We start from the raw sequence: 17,872 nt of genomic DNA, 5'->3' as shown, positions 1-17,872 counted from the left end.
ATGCTTTGAGTAAAGAAAAATTAAGTCTTCAAGTACATTGATAGGCCGTCATTGTAAATAACAATTTGTTCTTACTAGTTAAATAAAAAAATTATAGTGGGAAACAATACTGTTTTCCTTTCCCAAATTGCACCCTATTCCCTTTATAGTGCACTACATTTTACTAGGACCAATATGGCTCTGATCAAAAGTAGGTCACTATGTAGGGAATAGGATGCCATTTGGGAGGCTGACTCAGTAATTCCTGGGCCATATACAGAAAGAGTCTGAGTGCTGATCTAGGATCAGTTTGGCCCTTTAGATAAAACAAATTGTATTTTGTGCAGTGTCTTACAGGATTGGGATAAATTCAATTTACATTTAGTCAGTTCAGGAATTAAATTGAAATTCCAATTCCCAAATATCTATGTAAAAAAACATCACACATTTTTGGGGGGAATTTCAGTTAACTTTCTGAATTGGCTGAATTGAAATAGAATTGACCTTACACTGCTCTCTCGTAACAGCAGGGTTAAGGTCCATAGTTGTGAGCCATGATCATTGCTTTACCACAATGGCACATGGTATCAAAAGGGTGCCAGGAATCAGACAAGACCTTAATGGAGAGAGTATTTATATAAGGCACTGTAGTTCAGAGATGGAAGATGATAACCTCTTTATCAGGTGCTATGAATCATGATAGGGTGTATATCAATCAAACATTTAATGTGTCCCAAATGGCACCTTATTCCCTTTATAGTGCCCATAGGGCTCTGGTGAAAAGTAGTGCACTATATAGGGAATAGGCTGCCATTTTGGATGAACACAATGTTCTATTCAATCAAACACTGTAAATCACAGCAATTCCATAAAGCATTTTTAGCCACAACTTGTTTTCAGTCTATTACTATAAAGCACTATAGCATTCACACTATAGCATTCACATTTTGAGATGCCATTTTCTATCCAAATGATTTTGATTGAAATATTTAGGTTGGCAATACATTTCATAAAAAAAAAAAATACATTTCAGTTTTTCAAATGTAGAATATTAAGTTATTATTAGTATTTATTTTATAGGGCAGTTATTGAGCACCTACTAGTCATACTCATATCACATCACCCTCATTTGAAAGATGAATTACATTTTAACTCTTCATCTTGTAATGAACCATGTTTGTTTGGTGTAAAATCAAGATGGCCAAAATGATTTACAAATGCATGAAAAGCCCTGTTAATAACCTTTTAAAAGCCTTGCCAATAACCTTTTTTTTTTTAAATCACTGTCAGTCAGTCATTACAGTGCGGCGCGATGCCAGAACACACACTCCGTCTCGTCCATCCTGATCAGAGAGAAAGGTCACCTGTTTGTCGGCAGAACGAGCGAGGATGAGTAGGACGCATAAAGATGCACTAGAGATCTCTTATCTTTGCAATCTTTGTCTGTGACAGCATGGGCGGAGCTATTGAGGGCTTTTTCTCTTTTAAAGTGGTCAATTTCTTCTCCTACTATGATTGTCTTGGCAGTACATAGGTGCGTACCACCACCTACTGTGCTGGAGTGTGTATAGTCGCAACAAGTCAAAGTTGGTGATTTAATTATGGAATGTTTACTCAGGAGTATAATTCATTGGCTGACCCCTCCTGCTGATGTGGATGGAATTATTTAATCCTTAACCTATAGCAAGTCCCACCCAGTTGGCTACTTCATAATTGTTAAAGCCCTCAATGGCGCTGTCCATGTTAAAACGGGCTTTGGCGCCCTCTATCCAACTCTATCGTACGATGCCGGGGGGAAACGCTCCGACGTCCGCTGCCGTTTCAGGAAGCCATGTTTTGTTCCGCAAATATTTATGATCAGGGTTTAATTTTCATAAGTAACCACCTCTGGAGACGTGGGTGCTGCTTTACAAGAGTCATAAATTATTGGGTCTCTCACTTACTGTGATCAAGGCCTCCTGAGGACAGAGAGGCCTGTGCCACATCCGCAGAGGACAAACTCTCTGATTCTCTCTCTCTCTCTCTCTCTCTCTCTCTCTCTCTCTCTCTCTCTCTCTCTCTCTCTCTCTCCATTGATTCCAATGCCATTAAAAAACAGGAGAAGAAGAATGAAGTGCATATCAAAGTGAGACACTGCAGAGAGGGGAAACCACAAAGTTCTGAAAATAATGAGGCTATATTAGTATTAACACCACCAGAGCCTAGATCTACCAGGCTGATTGACCTGTAGAAAAGCAGCTGTCACAAAGGTGTCCATTTTCTATTCATGCATAGTTGTTGTCAACCATGTATTATACATTATAACAACTGTTCAGGACAGGTCCCTCAATAATCTACTAGGGAGTTTATCGTGCAAAAACATTGAATATGATGCCACCTAGTGCCAGTGGATCTTCTAAGACCATCCTAAGAGTATCCACAAATATACAGAAGCCTTAATTGAAATGCAAGAGGTTTTTGTCTCAAATATACAGTGTTTGTGTACATACATACATACATACATACATACATACATACATACATACATACATACATACATACATACATACATACATACATACATACATACATACATACATACATACATACACCCCCCCGAGAGAGACCTTTTAGCCTATCAAAACACAGAATAATTTGCAGTTATTACCTGAACAGTGGGCCTGTTTTATTTGTCAGTTTTGAGGCCTAGCTTTTTCTCTGTCAGAGACACAACCGCCTGGTCCTTAACAACCAGGGCTGGCACATTTCACCTCCACCAGAAAGAACACTCTCCCCTGGGTCATACTGAGACACCTCCACAGCTCCCCCATCGTCTTATTGTTTAAGTGAAAAATATTAAATAAATCAGAGTCCTAGCTCACTGTCAGTTAGCGACATAACTGATCGTTCCTTCAGAGACTCAGGGCTGGCACACCTGATGTCATCGGCCAGGAAAGCTTTCTTCTGGTTCTTCTGCAGCCACCTCCACAGATCCTCCACCTTCTTATCACACACCCAGGGGTTCTGGCTGAAGGCCACCCAGAGATGGTTGCTTGTCTGTGGGGAGGAGAGCTGCTCCAGCAGGGTGTTGGAGATGTGACCAAGCCGGTTGGAGTTGAGAAACAGGAAATCGAGGCGATGGAGCCCCTGGAGGAGAGTCGGGGGAAGCCTCTCCAGTTGGTTCTCCTGGAGGAAGAGGTGCGTCAGGTTTGGGGTGTTCCTGAAGGCGGAAGGGTCCAGGGCGCTGAGTTGGTTCCCCTCCAGGTTGAGCCTCTCTAGGCTGCTCAGAGGATTCAGTGCCCCTGCCAGGAGCTTCTCCAGGTGGTTATGGGAGAGGTCAAGGTTCTTCAGGTGGCGTAGTTTCTGGAACAGGGCTGTGGGTACGCCCGTCAAACGGTTCCCTGATAGGTCCAGCCAGGTGAGGTTACTGTTGTCAGGGAGCCAATCAGCATCCACACCGCTGATCAGGTTGTTCTTCAGCACCAGGTCACGCAGCGGAGCGTGGCTGAAGACATATGGTGGCAGGAAGTGCAGGTGGTTCCCTGTGAGATCCAACGTGTGCAGGTGAGGAACAGCTCTGAGGAGATATGAAAGAAGTGTGCTCAGGTTGTTGTAATACAGTTGGAGCTCTTTCAGAAGGGGCGTGGCCTGTAAGTGGTTGGCAGTAATCGTGCTGAGGTTGGTGGATTGGATGGACAGGAAGGTAGTGTTGCCTGGGAGACCATCGCAGGGGAATTGGGAGAGGGAGGCTTCGCTGCAGACCACCTTGGTGTCGCTGAAAGAGAAATGGCAGGTGCACATGTCTGGGCAAGAGAGGGCGCCATTGCTGCGGCCGCAACAACAGGTCAGCACACACAGAGAAAGGAGGAACCAGGTGCTCATCTTTCTAAAACTGTGAAACAAAGAGATAGTTGGGCCTCAAAACATACATGATTTAATATTTGCAGAAGTGGTTGTTAACGCAAAAGACATAGGTGACTCATAAATCATAAGGAATTCCTTAATGCTCTGTAACGTCAAGTCCATCATACATGCAATTTATTTAATGGATGAAACTATTATGATCGGTATCTTTCAATGTTCGATATAAACATGTCATAAATAATACATAACAAATAACTTGAGTTATAGTTTTTTTCAGATACAGATAAAAGTATTGTTTGTCAAGAGGATTAAGACACAGTGATTAAATCAAAGTCCTTTAGTTCACCTTACCTGAAATCTTGCTGTCATTCGTGTTTTGTTGCCTTCATTGGCTTGCTTGTTTCATCTGCTCTTACGACTATTTCAATGCTCCTTATATGAAATGTGTGTGTGTGTGTGTGTGTGTGTGTGTGTGTGTGTGTGTGTGTGTGTGTGTGTGTGTGCTGTGTTTGTTTGTGTGGGTCAAGCTATGCACCAGACAGAGTAAATAATGAGTGGGTTTAGATAAAGTCCACAACCTGTTTTTGTGGATTTATTGCAAAAGGTAAACAAAGAAATAGAAACCTGGGCAACTGGGGAATTTCCATTCTTAGTCATTCATCATACGCTTATTGTTTTGCTGTAACCATTTTTGGGGCAGTTGAAAACATGACATGGACACTCTACACAACAACGACAAAATGCCATGTACAGTAGCAGTTGAATTACAGCTATTTCTGTAATTTTTTTAGAGGTCAAATATAAATCTTTGATGTGTACAAAGAGACTGCGGTGGCCTGTTGTTTGCATTTCCTTCAGTTATGTTCAGAGATTAATATCAGCACGTGTTTAAGCCTTTAACATCTGACTACTTTTACCAAATTTGACTTAATACATAATTACTTAATAGGTATATTATTCAGTCAAGATATGGGGCCAGTTGGCGGAGTATTTATACCCCTCTCTGACAGACTAAGGTGCTAGAAAGCAAGGATAGGACACCAAGAGAATTAATTTAAAATTCCAATTCAGGTCACTTTTTTATTTACGTGGATGTGTGTATAATTAGGATGAAAATACACAACATGCAATAGACTAACATTACCTTAGATTCATTTGAGATAGGAGTTCAATAGACCACAGTATGAGATAGGTTACTGTGATAATTCAGAATCTGAGTGAAAAAGGTTGGATGGATCAGAGTCCTAGCTCACTGTCAGTTAGCGACATCACTGACCGTTGCTTCAGAGACTCAGGGCTGGCACACATGATGTCATCGGCCAGGAATACTTTTTTCTGGTTCTTCTGCAGCCACCTCCACAGGTACTCCACCTTGCCATCGCATACCCAGGGGTTCACCGTGAGGTCCAACCCCTGCTCATCAATGGAGTGAAGCTGGTCCAACAGACCAGGAGGGATGTGGCTCAGCAGGTTATCATTCAGACTCAGGTGCGCCAGGTTCGGGAGGCCATGGAACAGGGTTGGGGGCAGTTGTCCAAGCCGGTTCTCCAGAAGAAACAGGTGTGTCAGGTTGAGGTTGTTACTGAAGGTAGACACGTCCAGGGTGCTGAGTTTGTTCCCCTCCAGCGTCAGCCTCTCCAGTTTGGTCAGAGGGTGTAACGAATTTGGCGGGAGCTTCTCCAGGTGGTTATGGGAGAGGTCAAGGTTCTTCAGGTGGCGTAGTTTCTGGAACAGGGCTGTGGGTACGCCCGTCAAACGGTTCCCTGAAAGGTCCAGCCAGGTGAGGTTACTGTTGTCAGGGAGCCAATCAGCATCCACACCGCTGATCAGGTTGTTCTTCAGCACCAGGTCACGCAGCGGAGCGTGGCTGAAGACATTGGCGGGAAGCTGATCCAATGTGTTATCCGAGAGAGCCACCGAGAACAGGTGAGGGACACCCCTGAAGAGATCTGAGGGAAGGGTGCTCAGGTTGTTGTTGTACAGGTAGAGCTCCTGTAAAAGGGGTGTAGCTCTCAGGTGCTGTTCTGAGATGGAGCTGATGTTGGTGAACTGGATGGTGAGGGAGGTGGTGTTGCTAGGAAGACCGTAGGAGGGGAACTGGGTGAGGGGGACTTCATTACAGACCACCTCTGTTTTTCTTGGGGATATGTAGCATTTGCAAAGGGCTGGGCAAGAGAAGGTGCCATGGCAACAACATGCCAGAAACAGGAGAGGAAGGAGAAACCAGCTCTTCATCACTAAGGCACTGAGCAAGGGAAAAGAGAGAGGAATGCTCATAAATGTTAGTTATTCTCCTTTCTGAAACAAAAATCGCTTTGCAATTAAAATGCAATTGCTAAAGTGCTGTGCCTATAATGTTATTACTAGCGTAAAATAATTGATTTGATTACATTAAATGTTGATATTTTCAACTACAGTAGGCTACATTTCTCAGTGCTTAGATCTCTAGTATAGGCTAAAGACATGTCCTTAGGTTTCTGTCCAAAACTATGAGCATTTTGATCAATAAAAAGATCTTTGAAACTTCACTTACCCTGGTTTTACAATATGTCTAAAATGATGCTGTAAATTATACCAGCTCCTGTTTTGTATCGTCCAGTCAGAATGGTTGCAACATTGTAGACGGGAATTAGGAAGGTGGATAGCCTGCCCTACAATCATTCATCATTGAGTAAATAATGAGCGATCAGCACCTGGCGGGAACAAACAGTTCCAAAAGTGAATCACGAACCTCTGGGGAAATAGGCCTAATCTGTGTCATAATTCTCTCACGTTTTTCAAACTCGTTGATCATCATATAGGCAGGCACAACTATAACTAAACATACAGTAGATAGGCTACTGTTGTTGTAACTGTATAATTTGTCATCAATGTAATGTAATATAACGCTTCTTTGAAATACAAGCCATGCAAATTCGGGGGCGCACTTCCTAGCTCACTTTGAGATGACCAAAAGGTTATTGCTTAAAGTAATATACTGGAAAAATGCTCAGCCACCTGTCCAATTCTCAAGGGTAGACTGACTACACGCTGTCAGGTCAATCCGGCAACTAACGGGAGTGATTGGAGACTACAAGTATCATTATTTTTACCCAATACCAAGACAATATGCTAACGTCACCCGTAGACGACTCGAACATTTTGTTACACTTGTTAAATTATAGTACATTTTGCTTGTGCTTAGTGTCTAAAATCCCGTCGATTGTTCTCGTAGCAAGAGCGAAGTCTTCCAAGGGATTCAGCCTGAAGGGCTTGCTGTTGGAGTTGACTGGGTAAGTTAAGGGACATCTCCACACGTCTTTACTCACATAGCTGTGTTTCAGACTAGCCTATTGGTACATTTATGTACAACTTAAGCATACATAGTCTAATTTGCACGGATAAATTGAGACATAAAAACAACGGGTTTTATTTTTGTTGGGGGGGGGGGGGGGGGGTTGTAATAACTAGGAAGCATTAATGATGTATAAAACAGGTTACACCATCAACGACTAAATTAATGTCAAGTGGTTTGAAACATCTCATCTCCTCTGAGTAGGAACAGCATATGACATTCAATGTATTTAGTATTTCATCTAAAGCATACTTCATTAGATAGGCCTATAACCCATCAAAGAGGCATTTCCGATAACGTTTCCGGATGCTATACCTACAGTCCTGTCTACCTTCTGAAATAACTTTGATCAACCCTGAACTCTTCCTCAGCTTTCATGTAGGGGAAGAGGGGCTTAAACGAGGCATTCTATACTGTACTGGTCTCAGTATAGCTCGGCTGCAGCTGTGGTGCCCCATTACACTGTCACTCGACCCACTGGTAAATGTCAACTGGAAATGGATGGGGTACAGACTGATGGGGCGTCTGACTTTGGGAGAAAGGGGTGTGGGGAACCAGGGTGTCAGTTGGTAGCATGGTAAAGGCAAGGGGAAAGGCAAGGGCGACTCCTAACCCAACACCTAGCTACCTCGTCAAGAGATTCGGATTCAGATGTAATAGCTAAGGTGTTGGGTTGACAGTGTAAATGTCCCGGGTTCAAGGCCAGGTCGGGACTACCTCCTGACTTCACTACAGTACAACATACTGCTCTACAGAAATCGGACTCCCCTAATTCCCTGCAGTACAGTTTGGTGATTTAGTGTGTTGGCATACAGGCAGCCTGTGTGTCTGGTCACTCTGCTGGTACTGGCATCTAAACGAATCCACTGTCTGTCTGTCTGTCTGTCTGTCTGTCTGTCTGCCCGTCTGTCTGTCTGTCTGCCCGTCTGCCCGTCTGTCTGTCTGCCCGTCTGTCTGTCTGCCCGTCTGTCCGTCTGTCTGTCTGCCCGTCTGTCTGTCTGTCTGTCTGTCTGTCTGTCTGTCTGTCTGTCTGTCTGCCTGTCTGTCTGTCTGCCTGTCTGCCCGTCTGTCCGTCTGCCCGTCTGTCTGTCTGTCTGCCCGTCTGTCTGTCTGCCCGTCTGTCTGTCTGCCCGTCTGTCTGTCTGCCCGTCTGTCCGTCTGTCTGTCTGCCCGTCTGTCTGTCTGTCTGTCTGCCCGTCTGTCTGTCTGCCCGTCTGTCCTTCTGTGTCTGTCTGTCTGTCTGTCTGTCTGTCTGTCTGTCTGTCTGCCCGTCTGTCCGTCTGTCTGTCTGCCCGTCTGTCTGTCTGTCTGCCCGTCTGTCCTTCTGTGTCTGTCTGTCTCTGTCCTGTCTCTGTCTGTCTGTTTCTCCCTCCGTCTGTCTGCCTGTCTGTCTGCATGTCCTTTCATTCCAGATATGTCGTGTTTGTCACCTACCAGATTCACCATGCTGCACCATCTTCCACGTTCCTGGAGTACCCGATACTCATTGCCCAAGGTGATGTTGCACAAGATGATGCTATCATGTCCAATGACTCGTGCTATGTCCCCATCATGGCACGAGTCATGAAAGGGTGTTCTTCCTTGTGTGTGTGTGTGTGTGTGTGTGTGTGTGTGTGTGTGTGTGTGTGTGTCTGAGTGAAATACACTGCTCAAAAAAATAAAGGGAACACTTAAACAACACAATGTAACTCCAAGTCAATCACACTTCTGTGAAATCAAACTGTCCACTTAGGAAGCAACACTGATTGACAATACATTTCACATGCTGTTGTGCAAATGGAATAGACAACAGGTGGAAATTAGAGGCAATTAGCAAGACACCGCCAATAAAGGAGTGGTTCTGCAGGTGGGAACAACAGACCACTTCTCAGTTCCTATGCTTCCTGGCTGATGTTTTGGTCACTTTTGAATGCTGGCGGTGCTTTCACTCTAGTGGTAGCTTGAGACGGAGTCTACAACCCACACAAGTGGCTCAGGTAGTGCAGCTCATCCAGGATGGCACATCAATGCGAGCTTTGGCAAGAAGGTTTGCTGTGTCTGTCAACGTAGTGTCCAGAGCATGGAGGTGCTACCAGGAGACAGGCCAGTACATCAGGAGACGTGGAGGAGGCCGTAGGAGGGCAACAACCCAGCAGCAGGACCGCTACCTCCGCCTTTGTGCAAGGAGGAGCAGGAGGAGCACTGCCAGAGCCCTGCAAAATGACCTCCAGCAGGCCACAAATGTGCATGTGTCTACTCAAACGGTCAGAAACAGACTCCATGAGGGTGGTATGACGGCCCGACGTCCACAGGTGGGGGTTGTGCTTGCAGCCCAACACCGTGCAGGACGTTTGGCATTTGCCAGAGAACACCAAGATTGGCAAATTCGCCACTGGCGCCCTGTGCTCTTCACAGATGAAAGCAGGTTCACACTGAGCACGTGACAGACGTGACAGAGTCTGGAGACGCCGTGGAGAACGTTCTGCTGCCTGCAACATCCTCCAGCATGACCGGTTTGGCGGTGGGGCAGTCATGGTGTGGGGTGGTATTTCTTTGGGGGGCCGCACAGCCCTCCATGTGCTCGCCAGAGGTAGCCTGACTGCCATTAGGTACCGAGATGAGATCCTCAGACCCCTTGTGAGACCATATGCTGGTGCGGTTGGCCCTGGGTTCCTCCTAATGCAAGACAATGCTAGACCTCATGTGGCTGGAGTGTGTCAGCAGTTCCTGCAAGAGGAAGGCATTGATGCTATGGACTGGCCCGCCCGTTCCCTAGACCTGAATCCAATTGAGCACATCTGGGACATCATGTCTCGCTCCATCCACCAATGCCACGTTGCACCACAGACTGTCCAGGAGTTGGCGGATGCTTTAGTCCAGGTCTGGGAGGAGATCCCTCAGGAGACCATCCGCCACCTCATCAGGAGCATGCCCAGGCGTTGTAGGGAGGTCATACAGGCACGTGGAGGCCACACACACTACTGAGCCTCATTTTGACTTGTTTTAAGGACATTACATCAAAGTTGGATCAGCCTGTAGTGTGATTTTCCACTTTAATTTTGAGTGTGACTCCAAATCCAGACCTCCATGGGTTGATAAATTGGATTTCCATTGATTATTTTTGTGTGATTTTGTTGTCAGCACATTCAACTATGTAAAGAAAAAAGTATTTAATAAGATTATTTCATTCATTCAGATCTAGGATGTGTTATTTTAGTGTTCCCTTTATTTTTTTGAGCAGTATATATAAAAATAGAGCATTGTGTGTGTGACAGAGAAGATCCTTAAAGGTGAACTTCAGTATTTTACAACTTGATGTTAGATGTTTCTTCATCTTGAAAGTATATGGACCAGGAGAAACTGTAATCCATGGTTAGTTTTTCTTTAACCTCTACAGGACCCCCCGCGGGACGGTTGAGCTAATGTGCGCTAATGTGATTAGCATGCGGTTGTAAGTAACAAGAACATTTCCTAGGACATAGACATATCTGATATGGGCAGAAGCTTAAATTGTTGTTAATCTAATTGCACTGTCAAATTTACAGTATCTATTACAGTGAAATAATACCATGCTATTGTTTGAGGAGAGTGCACAGTTATGAACTTGAAAATATATTAATAAACCAATTAGGCACATTTGGGCAAACTTGATACAAGATTTTGAACAGAAATGCAATGGTTCATTGAATCAGTCTACAAATTTGCACATACACTGCTGCCATCTAGTTGCCAAAATCTAACTGCGCCTAAACTGGAATAATACATTGTGGCCTTTCTCTTGCATTTCAAAGATGATGAAAAAAATAATATTATCCATACATTAATTTCACATTTCCACAAACTTATCAAGAATATGCATATCTTTGCTTCAGGTCCTGAGCTACAGGCAGTTAGATTTGGGTATGTCATTTTAGTCAAAAATTTAAAAAAAGGGTCCGATCCAATACAAGGGTCCAGCCAATACAAACTTAAGCTAACTTTAGCCACAGCTAGCTAAAACTCTACGGGAGTAATACGGGCAACTGTGCAACGTTACAAACATAGTTAAATCATCTTTAAGTAATGTCAAATAATTCAGTTGGTTTGGCCATTATATTTAGAAAATGTCATGGTTGACACTATACCATTGATAGCCAGCTAGAAGTGGCTAAAGTTCGCAGAAGTTTGTAGTGGCAGTTTAATGAAATCTGAACCATGGATTACTTTTTATCCTTCCCATAGACTACTTACAGGGTGAAGAATCATCTAACATTAACTACTGAAATCCCCCTTTAACAAGTCTGTTGCATTAACTAAGAGGTGTAAATTGAAGCACACTGTATTTTTGTTTTAGACACCGTCCTGCTTCTGCTCATCCTCTATTACAATGGGAAAGCCAAGCACAGCTTGATCTACATTGCACTGTATCCTCCACCCAATCAGAATGCAGATGCCCAGGTAGATTTGACCGATTACAATCTTTCACAGACACAATTATACATGAAAGACCACTGAGAGGGGTGAGCTATGTGAGAGCGTGTATGCTGTGTGTGTGTTGATGAGGGTAATTACGTTTTAATCGAAGGGGAGGGAGTCAGTACGAGCGGCTGACTCGCATGACAACCGTAACCAATCACTGAGTACAAGCGGCTGACTTGGACAATCCTAACCAATCACTTTGAAATGACAAATACTGAGAAATGCTCACTGTCAGCTGTTGTAGTCTTTAATGTTCCCACTCTAGATTTGTAGGGGGATGGAAACTTGTCACACTACAAGATTGGATCATTGATCTGGCTATGGTAAGTACAGCATGTTAGGTCCCACTTTAAATAAACAACTTGTAAGGCTTAGTGAAGGATTCATAAACTGTTTATAAGGCCTATATAGATGCCCCAGAAATCATTCAGCTGTTAGGTGACTTGTGTATAGGCCTTAATCCTGTTTCTGAGGGCCCACAGTGGGTGTGCAGGCTTTTGTTCCAGACCAACACACTTGAATCATCCAATCATCAAGCCCTTAGTTGAATCAGGTGCGTTAGTACGGATCTGCCCTCCGTTCTTACCCAGTGGGGCTTAAATCAGGCTGTCATTGTAAATACAAATTTGTTCTTAATTGACCTGCCTGGTAAAATAAAGGTAAAACAAATCAAATAATCTTCATGTCTGTTCTTGGTCCTGTTTCTACCCCTGCAGAGCCTCTGTACCTTAATCAGTGCCAGCAGTAAGTTTGCCTCCGCACAGTGCCTGTACCAGTCCAAGGACTCCTCCGGGGTCAGTGCCCTCGCCTGGAGCATATCCTGCTACACCTGCTTGGGTGAGTACCAAGTCAAGGGAGGGGGAGAGACTGTGGTCCAATTCCTCTACCATTCAAAGTGTGCACTTGTTCACACCCCTTCATGTATTTACAAAGAATGGATTGGTGTAAGGAAATGGAAACTCCCAGTACTTACATCCAATCCACTGTTTTTAAATCCATGAGGAGTGAACAGGTGTACACTTCAGGATGAAGAGTAGAGAATCTGACCACCAGTTTGGTACTAGAACAGTAGGCCTCTTCCATTGGTCATTTTGTATTGTGGGGGTCTGAATGCTTAAAGGGATAGTTCACCCTTTTGTAATTTGGGTGAACTGTCCCTTTAATACAGTAATGGAGATATCGTTGACTGTTTTGAGGGTTTGTTTGTGCATCTGTGTTTTTACACTCAAATCCTCTGTTTCAGCGAGGATGTTCACTACAATCATGACAACAGCAGACATACAAGGTCAGTATCTACTGCCTACCTTGTAGAGACTTGGCAATCACCATGTGATCTTAGTCCATAGAGATGTACTTGAGCTCATCTCATACTTTCGCTGAAGCAGGGTTTTGGACCAAGTGCATCCTCTACCCAACTCTATGGCTTAGTCTGATCAATGCAATAGATCACTTTCTGAAAGTTCAACAGAAGTTAAACATTAGGAAGTGAGCTCACAGTGATCAGTTTGTGGCCTTTGGTTCTTTGATTCTTCCAGTTCTCACCCGGTTCGCTGTCTTGTCATCGCTCAATGGATTTGTGCTGGCCATGATATTCCACTACAGAAGAGATGTCAAAAAGGTGGAATGAGCTTTGGAGATGAGTCTGTCAGTCACCTGAATCATGTTCTTCAGGCAGCAAACAGAATGACACATGGAGGGACTAACGACTTAAAACTGGACTGTCCAATAAAGAAAACTAGCATTTTAGCTTCCACTGGTCTTTTGGTCCCAGAACATGGTATTCAAGCAACCCTTAGAAAAAAATTCTTCACTTTTCCAAAATGATGAGCAATACAAGTAAAACACACAATAAAGAATATTCTCCGTCTTATCGAGTACAGTATTTATTCCGATTTTTTCCAACAAGCCATGTAGTAGTCAGGCAGTGATACAGAACAGAAATATGAAATATTGTTCCAGTTCTGTCTGATGGTCAGCATTGTTTACTGAAGCCTGATGGCGAGAAACTCCAGGGGTGAAGTCTCCTCTAGGTACAGATCTAGGATTAGCTTCCCCAATCCTAACCTTAACCATTAGTGGGGTAAATACAAAACTGACCCACGATCAGCGTCCATTGGGGCGACTGCGGAAGAATATTCCCATATTGTACTTCATGGTTCACCTTATTCGGTCATAAAGACAAACACTTTAGCCTGTTTCCAGATCCGTTTGTGCCGTTTTGCCCCTTTGGTTGGTGTTGTTGACAAGGCAGCACAAACAGACCTGGGACTAGGCTACAAACACTTTACTCTGATAATGTAACATGATTTGAATGAAGTAATACACTCATCTAAGTATCAATTGTAGACTAAACTCAGATTTCACACTTTAAAATTATATTTTTTATACATAGCCTATATTGTAACATTACAGGGAAAAATATGTGCAGTGAAATATTTAGTTTTCGTAAAAATAAAACTATCACATACAGTACCAGTCAAAAGTTTGGACACACCTACTCATTCAAGGGTTTTAATTCATATTAAAAATGCTCATACATTGTAGAATAATAGTGAAGACAACAAAACTATGAAATAACACATGGAATCAAGTAGTAACAAAGAAAGTGTTAAACAAATGAAAATATATTTTATATTTGAGATTCTTCAAAGTAGCCACCCTTTGCCTTGATGACAGCTTTGCACACTCTTGGCATTCTCTCAACCAGCTTCATGAGGTAGTCACCTGGAATGCATTTCAATTAACAGGTGTGCCTTGTTAAAAGTTAATTTGCGGAATGTCTTTCCTTAATGCGTTTGAGCCAATCATTTGTGTTGTGACAAGGTAGGGGTGGTATAGAAAAGATAGCCCTATTTAGTAAAAGACCAAGTCCATATTATGGCAAGAACAGCTCAAATAAGCAAAGAGAAATGACAGTCCATCATTACTTTAAGACATGAAGGTCAGTCAATCCAGAAAATTTCAAGAACTTTTAAAGAATCTTCAAGTGCAGTCGCAAAAACCATCAAGCGCTATGATGAAACTGGCTCTCATGAGGACCGCCACAGGAAAGGAAGACCCAGAGTTACCTGGTAACTAAGTTCCTTAGAGTTACCAGCCTCAGAAATTGCAGCCCAAATAAATGCTTCAGAGTTCAAGTAACAGACACATCTCAACATCAACTGTTCAGAGGAGACTACGTGAATCAGGCCTTCATGGTTGAATTGCTGCAAATAAATCACTACTAAAGGACACCAATAAGAAAAAGAAACTTGCTTGGGCCATGAGACACGAGCAATGGACATTAGTCCGGTGGAAATCTGTCCTTTTGTCTGATAAGTCCAAATTTTGCGATCTCCGCATGTGTGGTTCCCACCACGAAGCATGGAGGAGGTGGTGTGATGGTGCTTTGCTGGTGACACTGTCAGTGATTTATTTAGAATTCAAGGCACATTTAACCAGCATGGCTACCACAGCATTCTGCAGTGATACGCCATCCCATCCGGTTTGCGCCTAGTGGGATTATAAATTTTTTTTCAACAGGACAATGACCCAACACACCTCCAGGTTGTGTAAGGTCTATTTGACCAAGAAGGAGAGTGATGGAGTACTGCATCAGATGACCTGGCCTCCACAATCACCCGACCTCAACCCAATTGAGATGGTTTGGGATGAGTTGGACTGCAGAAGTGCTCAGATTGTGGGAACTCCTTCAAGACTGTTGGAAAAGCATTCCAGGTGAAACTGGTTGAGAGAATGCCCAAGATTGTGCAAAGCTGTCATTAAGGCAAAGTGTGGCTACTTTGAAGAATCTTAAATATATTTACATTTTTTTGACACTTTTTTGGTTACTACATGATTCCATGTGTTATTTCATAGTTTTGATGTCTTCACTATTATTCTACGATGTAGAAAATAGTAAAAAATAAATTAAAACCCTTGAATAAGTAGGTGTGTCCAAACTTTTGACTGGTAATGTATCTTTGTGGCAATAATACACTGACAGAACATGTATTCCTATATATATACACATACACTAACATACCTAATACAGACCCATCTAATTATATAGCTTATGAGGATCACCCAGGCATGTATATGGCTAGGTCTGTATATATTTCATCATGACATTTATAAAATAAGGCAGTTTTAGAGTGACCTGCAAAGTATTTCATTTTCTCGATCCATGAAATCATGGAATTGTACAAACTTGCACACGCATAGTGTATGAAGCCTGGTGCCAGATCTGTTTGTGCTGTCTTGCCATTGGCATGACAACAGCACAGCAATGGAGTTGGCAAGACGGCACAAACGGATCTGGCACCAGGCTATACTGTAGAAGGCAGAAGGTGAAACCATTTGGTTTACTGAGACATATGCAAGTCCGACTGCAGTCCTTACATGAATGCAACGTTAACCTGACCCTCTTTCCTAAAATATATGGCGTTTTGCAGTCTTTGGTTGCATCCAAAATGGCACCTTATTCCCTATATAGTGCAACTACTTTTGACCATAACCCTATGCGCCCTGGTCAAAAGTTGTGCACTATATAGGGAATAGGGCCCCATTTGAGACACTGCTTTGTCTCTGAAAAGGCAAAGTAGATGTATAGGTTCCACTGTGTTCAGGCTCCAGTCAAAGTCCACATTATGTGAGAGGAGTCAGCACATCTTTGTATCATAGAGGTAAACTGTGAAGAGAGAAAATAAATTAATTCATATGGCATTTTGCTAGATGAAGTCGGATTATTCACATAAGAGTGCGTGTAAAAACACATACAAAACAGCTAACTAAACACCAGCCATCAACACCACACACACACCAAACAGCTAACAAAACACCAGCCATCAACACCACACACACACCAAACAGCTAACTAAACACCAGCCATCAACACCACAAACTAGCAGCACACAGCATGCAACTAAACAAAGATTTGTTGAGAACTCTGACAAATCAAACACACATTAACACTGACTGTGGTGGGTTCTACAGCAGAACACCGACTGTGGTGGGTTCTACAGCAGAACACCGACTGTGGTGGGTTCTACAGCAGAACACCGACTGTGGTGGGTTCTACAGCAGAACACCGACTGTGGTGGGTTCTACAGCAGAACACCGACTGTGGTGGGTTCTACAGCAGAACACCGACTGTGGTGGGTTCTACAGCAGAACACCGACTGTGGTGGGTTCTACAGCAGAACACCGACTGTGGTGGGTTCTACAGCAGAACACCGACTGTGGTGGGTTCTACAGCAGGACACCGACTGTGGTGGGTTCTACAGCAGGACACCGACTGTGGTGGGTTCTACAGCAGGACACCGACTGTGGTGGGTTCTACAGCAGGACACCGACTGTGGTGGGTTCTACAGCAGAACACCGACTGTGGTGGGTTCTACAGCAGAACACCGACTGTGGTGGGTTCTACAGCAGGACACCGACTGTGGTGGGTTCTACAGCAGGACACCGACTGTGGTGGGTTCTACAGGACACCGACTGTGGTGGGTTCTACAGGACACCGACTGTGGTGGGTTCTACAGGACACCGACTGTGGTGGGTTCTACAGCAGGACACCGACTGTGGTGGGTTCTACAGCAGGACACCGACTGTGGTGGGTTCTACAGCAGGACACCGACTGTGGTGGGTTCTACAGCAGGACACCGACTGTGGTGGGTTCTACAGCAGAACACCGACTGTGGTGGGTTCTACAGCAGGACACTGACTGTGGTGGGTTCTTCAGCAGGACACCGACTGTGGTGGGTTCTTCAGCAGGACACCGACTGTGGTGGGTTCTACAGCAGAACACTGACTGTGGTGGGTTCTACAGCAGAACACTGACTGTGGTGGGTTCTACAGCAGATATCATATAACAGTGAATGTCCAACTCAGTGACTGCCATCAGAAAGCTCTACACAACCCAACCATTACTGGCAATCTATTCTGTATAATGCCCCTATTGAAATCACACAAAACGTGCATATCAGTGATAATACCGGTATGATATTTAGTAGACAATTGTATCCAAAGCAACTTACAGTACAGTGAGTGCATACATTTTTAGTCTGTTATCCCTCCCAGAATTGAACCTACGACTGAGGCGCCATGCTCTTACCAATGGAGCCACACATGCATCAGGACTCAACGCCTCCAACAAAAACTCAATTTCCCAGCAGCCACTGCTGAAGTTACCCCTCACTTCCTCAGAAGCCGAACATATCATCATCATCATCATCATCATCATCATCGACATCCTCCAACGACCAACTCCAGTCCTTCAGGCTTTCAAAATCAACAAGCAAT

General features: G+C 43.8%; 4 protein-coding genes across 9 annotated transcripts in view; 1 reads left to right on the top strand and 3 right to left on the bottom strand.

Annotated features, from left to right (window-relative positions):
• The window catches only part of LOC106571175 (solute carrier family 66 member 3), a 25,476-nt gene extending 12,016 nt beyond the window's left edge, over positions 1 to 13,460 (top strand). The window contains exons 1-7 of one of the 2 annotated variants that reach the window (XM_014143929.3): positions 6,574 to 7,094; positions 8,569 to 8,651; positions 11,469 to 11,538; positions 11,859 to 11,916; positions 12,310 to 12,430; positions 12,837 to 12,878; positions 13,129 to 13,460. In XM_014143929.3, the coding sequence (XP_013999404.1) occupies positions 6,931 to 7,094; positions 8,569 to 8,651; positions 11,469 to 11,538; positions 11,859 to 11,916; positions 12,310 to 12,430; positions 12,837 to 12,878; positions 13,129 to 13,220 (630 nt within the window). In that variant the 5' untranslated portion in view covers positions 6,574 to 6,930 and the 3' untranslated portion in view covers positions 13,221 to 13,460. Of the gene's footprint in view, positions 1 to 6,573; positions 7,095 to 8,568; positions 8,652 to 11,468; positions 11,539 to 11,858; positions 11,917 to 12,309; positions 12,431 to 12,836; positions 12,879 to 13,128 lie in introns of those variants that run through there. The other variant, XM_014143931.3, reaches the window with a different exon arrangement.
• Positions 597 to 4,319, bottom strand: LOC145850158 (uncharacterized). The gene is made up of 2 exons (XM_014143928.3): positions 4,174 to 4,319; positions 597 to 3,850 (listed from the first exon to the last, which is right to left on the bottom strand). The coding sequence occupies exon 2, from the start codon at positions 3,838 to 3,840 to the stop codon at positions 2,824 to 2,826; it is 1,017 nt and encodes a 338-aa protein (XP_013999403.2). The 5' UTR covers positions 3,841 to 3,850; positions 4,174 to 4,319; the 3' UTR covers positions 597 to 2,823.
• LOC106571173 (uncharacterized) lies at positions 4,872 to 6,511 on the bottom strand. The gene is made up of 2 exons (XM_014143927.3): positions 6,356 to 6,511; positions 4,872 to 6,067 (listed from the first exon to the last, which is right to left on the bottom strand). Exons 1-2 carry the CDS (start codon positions 6,481 to 6,483, stop codon positions 5,059 to 5,061), a joined length of 1,137 nt encoding a protein of 378 aa, XP_013999402.3. The 5' UTR covers positions 6,484 to 6,511; the 3' UTR covers positions 4,872 to 5,058.
• The window catches only part of LOC106571171 (rho-associated protein kinase 2), a 77,676-nt gene continuing 73,264 nt past the window's right edge, over positions 13,461 to 17,872 (bottom strand). For 2 of the 5 annotated variants that reach the window (XR_001320866.3, XM_014143925.3), the window contains one exon: positions 13,461 to 16,262. Coding sequence is in view for 4 of the 5 variants with exons in the window: in XM_014143925.3 (XP_013999400.2) it covers positions 16,250 to 16,262 (13 nt within the window). In the remaining variant the exon portion in view is untranslated. The other 3 variants (XM_045695595.2, XM_014143926.3, XM_014143923.3) reach the window with 2 other exon arrangements.

The sequence above is a fragment of the Salmo salar genome, chromosome 15, assembly GCF_965601325.2.
Source record: "Salmo salar chromosome 15, fSalSal1, whole genome shotgun sequence".
In the NCBI taxonomy this organism is placed as follows: domain Eukaryota; kingdom Metazoa; phylum Chordata; class Actinopteri; order Salmoniformes; family Salmonidae; genus Salmo; species Salmo salar.
The sequence above is the reverse complement of the archived record's forward strand: the minus strand, read 5'-3'. Positions and strand labels throughout refer to the sequence as shown.

What these genes read in the sequence shown, in the direction of transcription:
- LOC145850158 (XM_014143928.3), bottom strand. Translation starts at nt 3,840, where the DNA reads ATGAGCACCTGGTTCCTCCTTTCTCTGTGTGTGCTGACCTGTTGTTGC.
- LOC106571173 (XM_014143927.3), bottom strand. Translation starts at nt 6,483, where the DNA reads ATGATTGTAGGGCAGGCTATCCACCTTCCTAATTCCCGTCTACAATGT. An exon ending in AGACATATTGTAAAACCAGG is followed by an intron (nt 6,068 to 6,355) that starts GTAAGTGAAGTT and finishes TCCCTTGCTCAG; the next exon opens with TGCCTTAGTGATGAAGAGCT.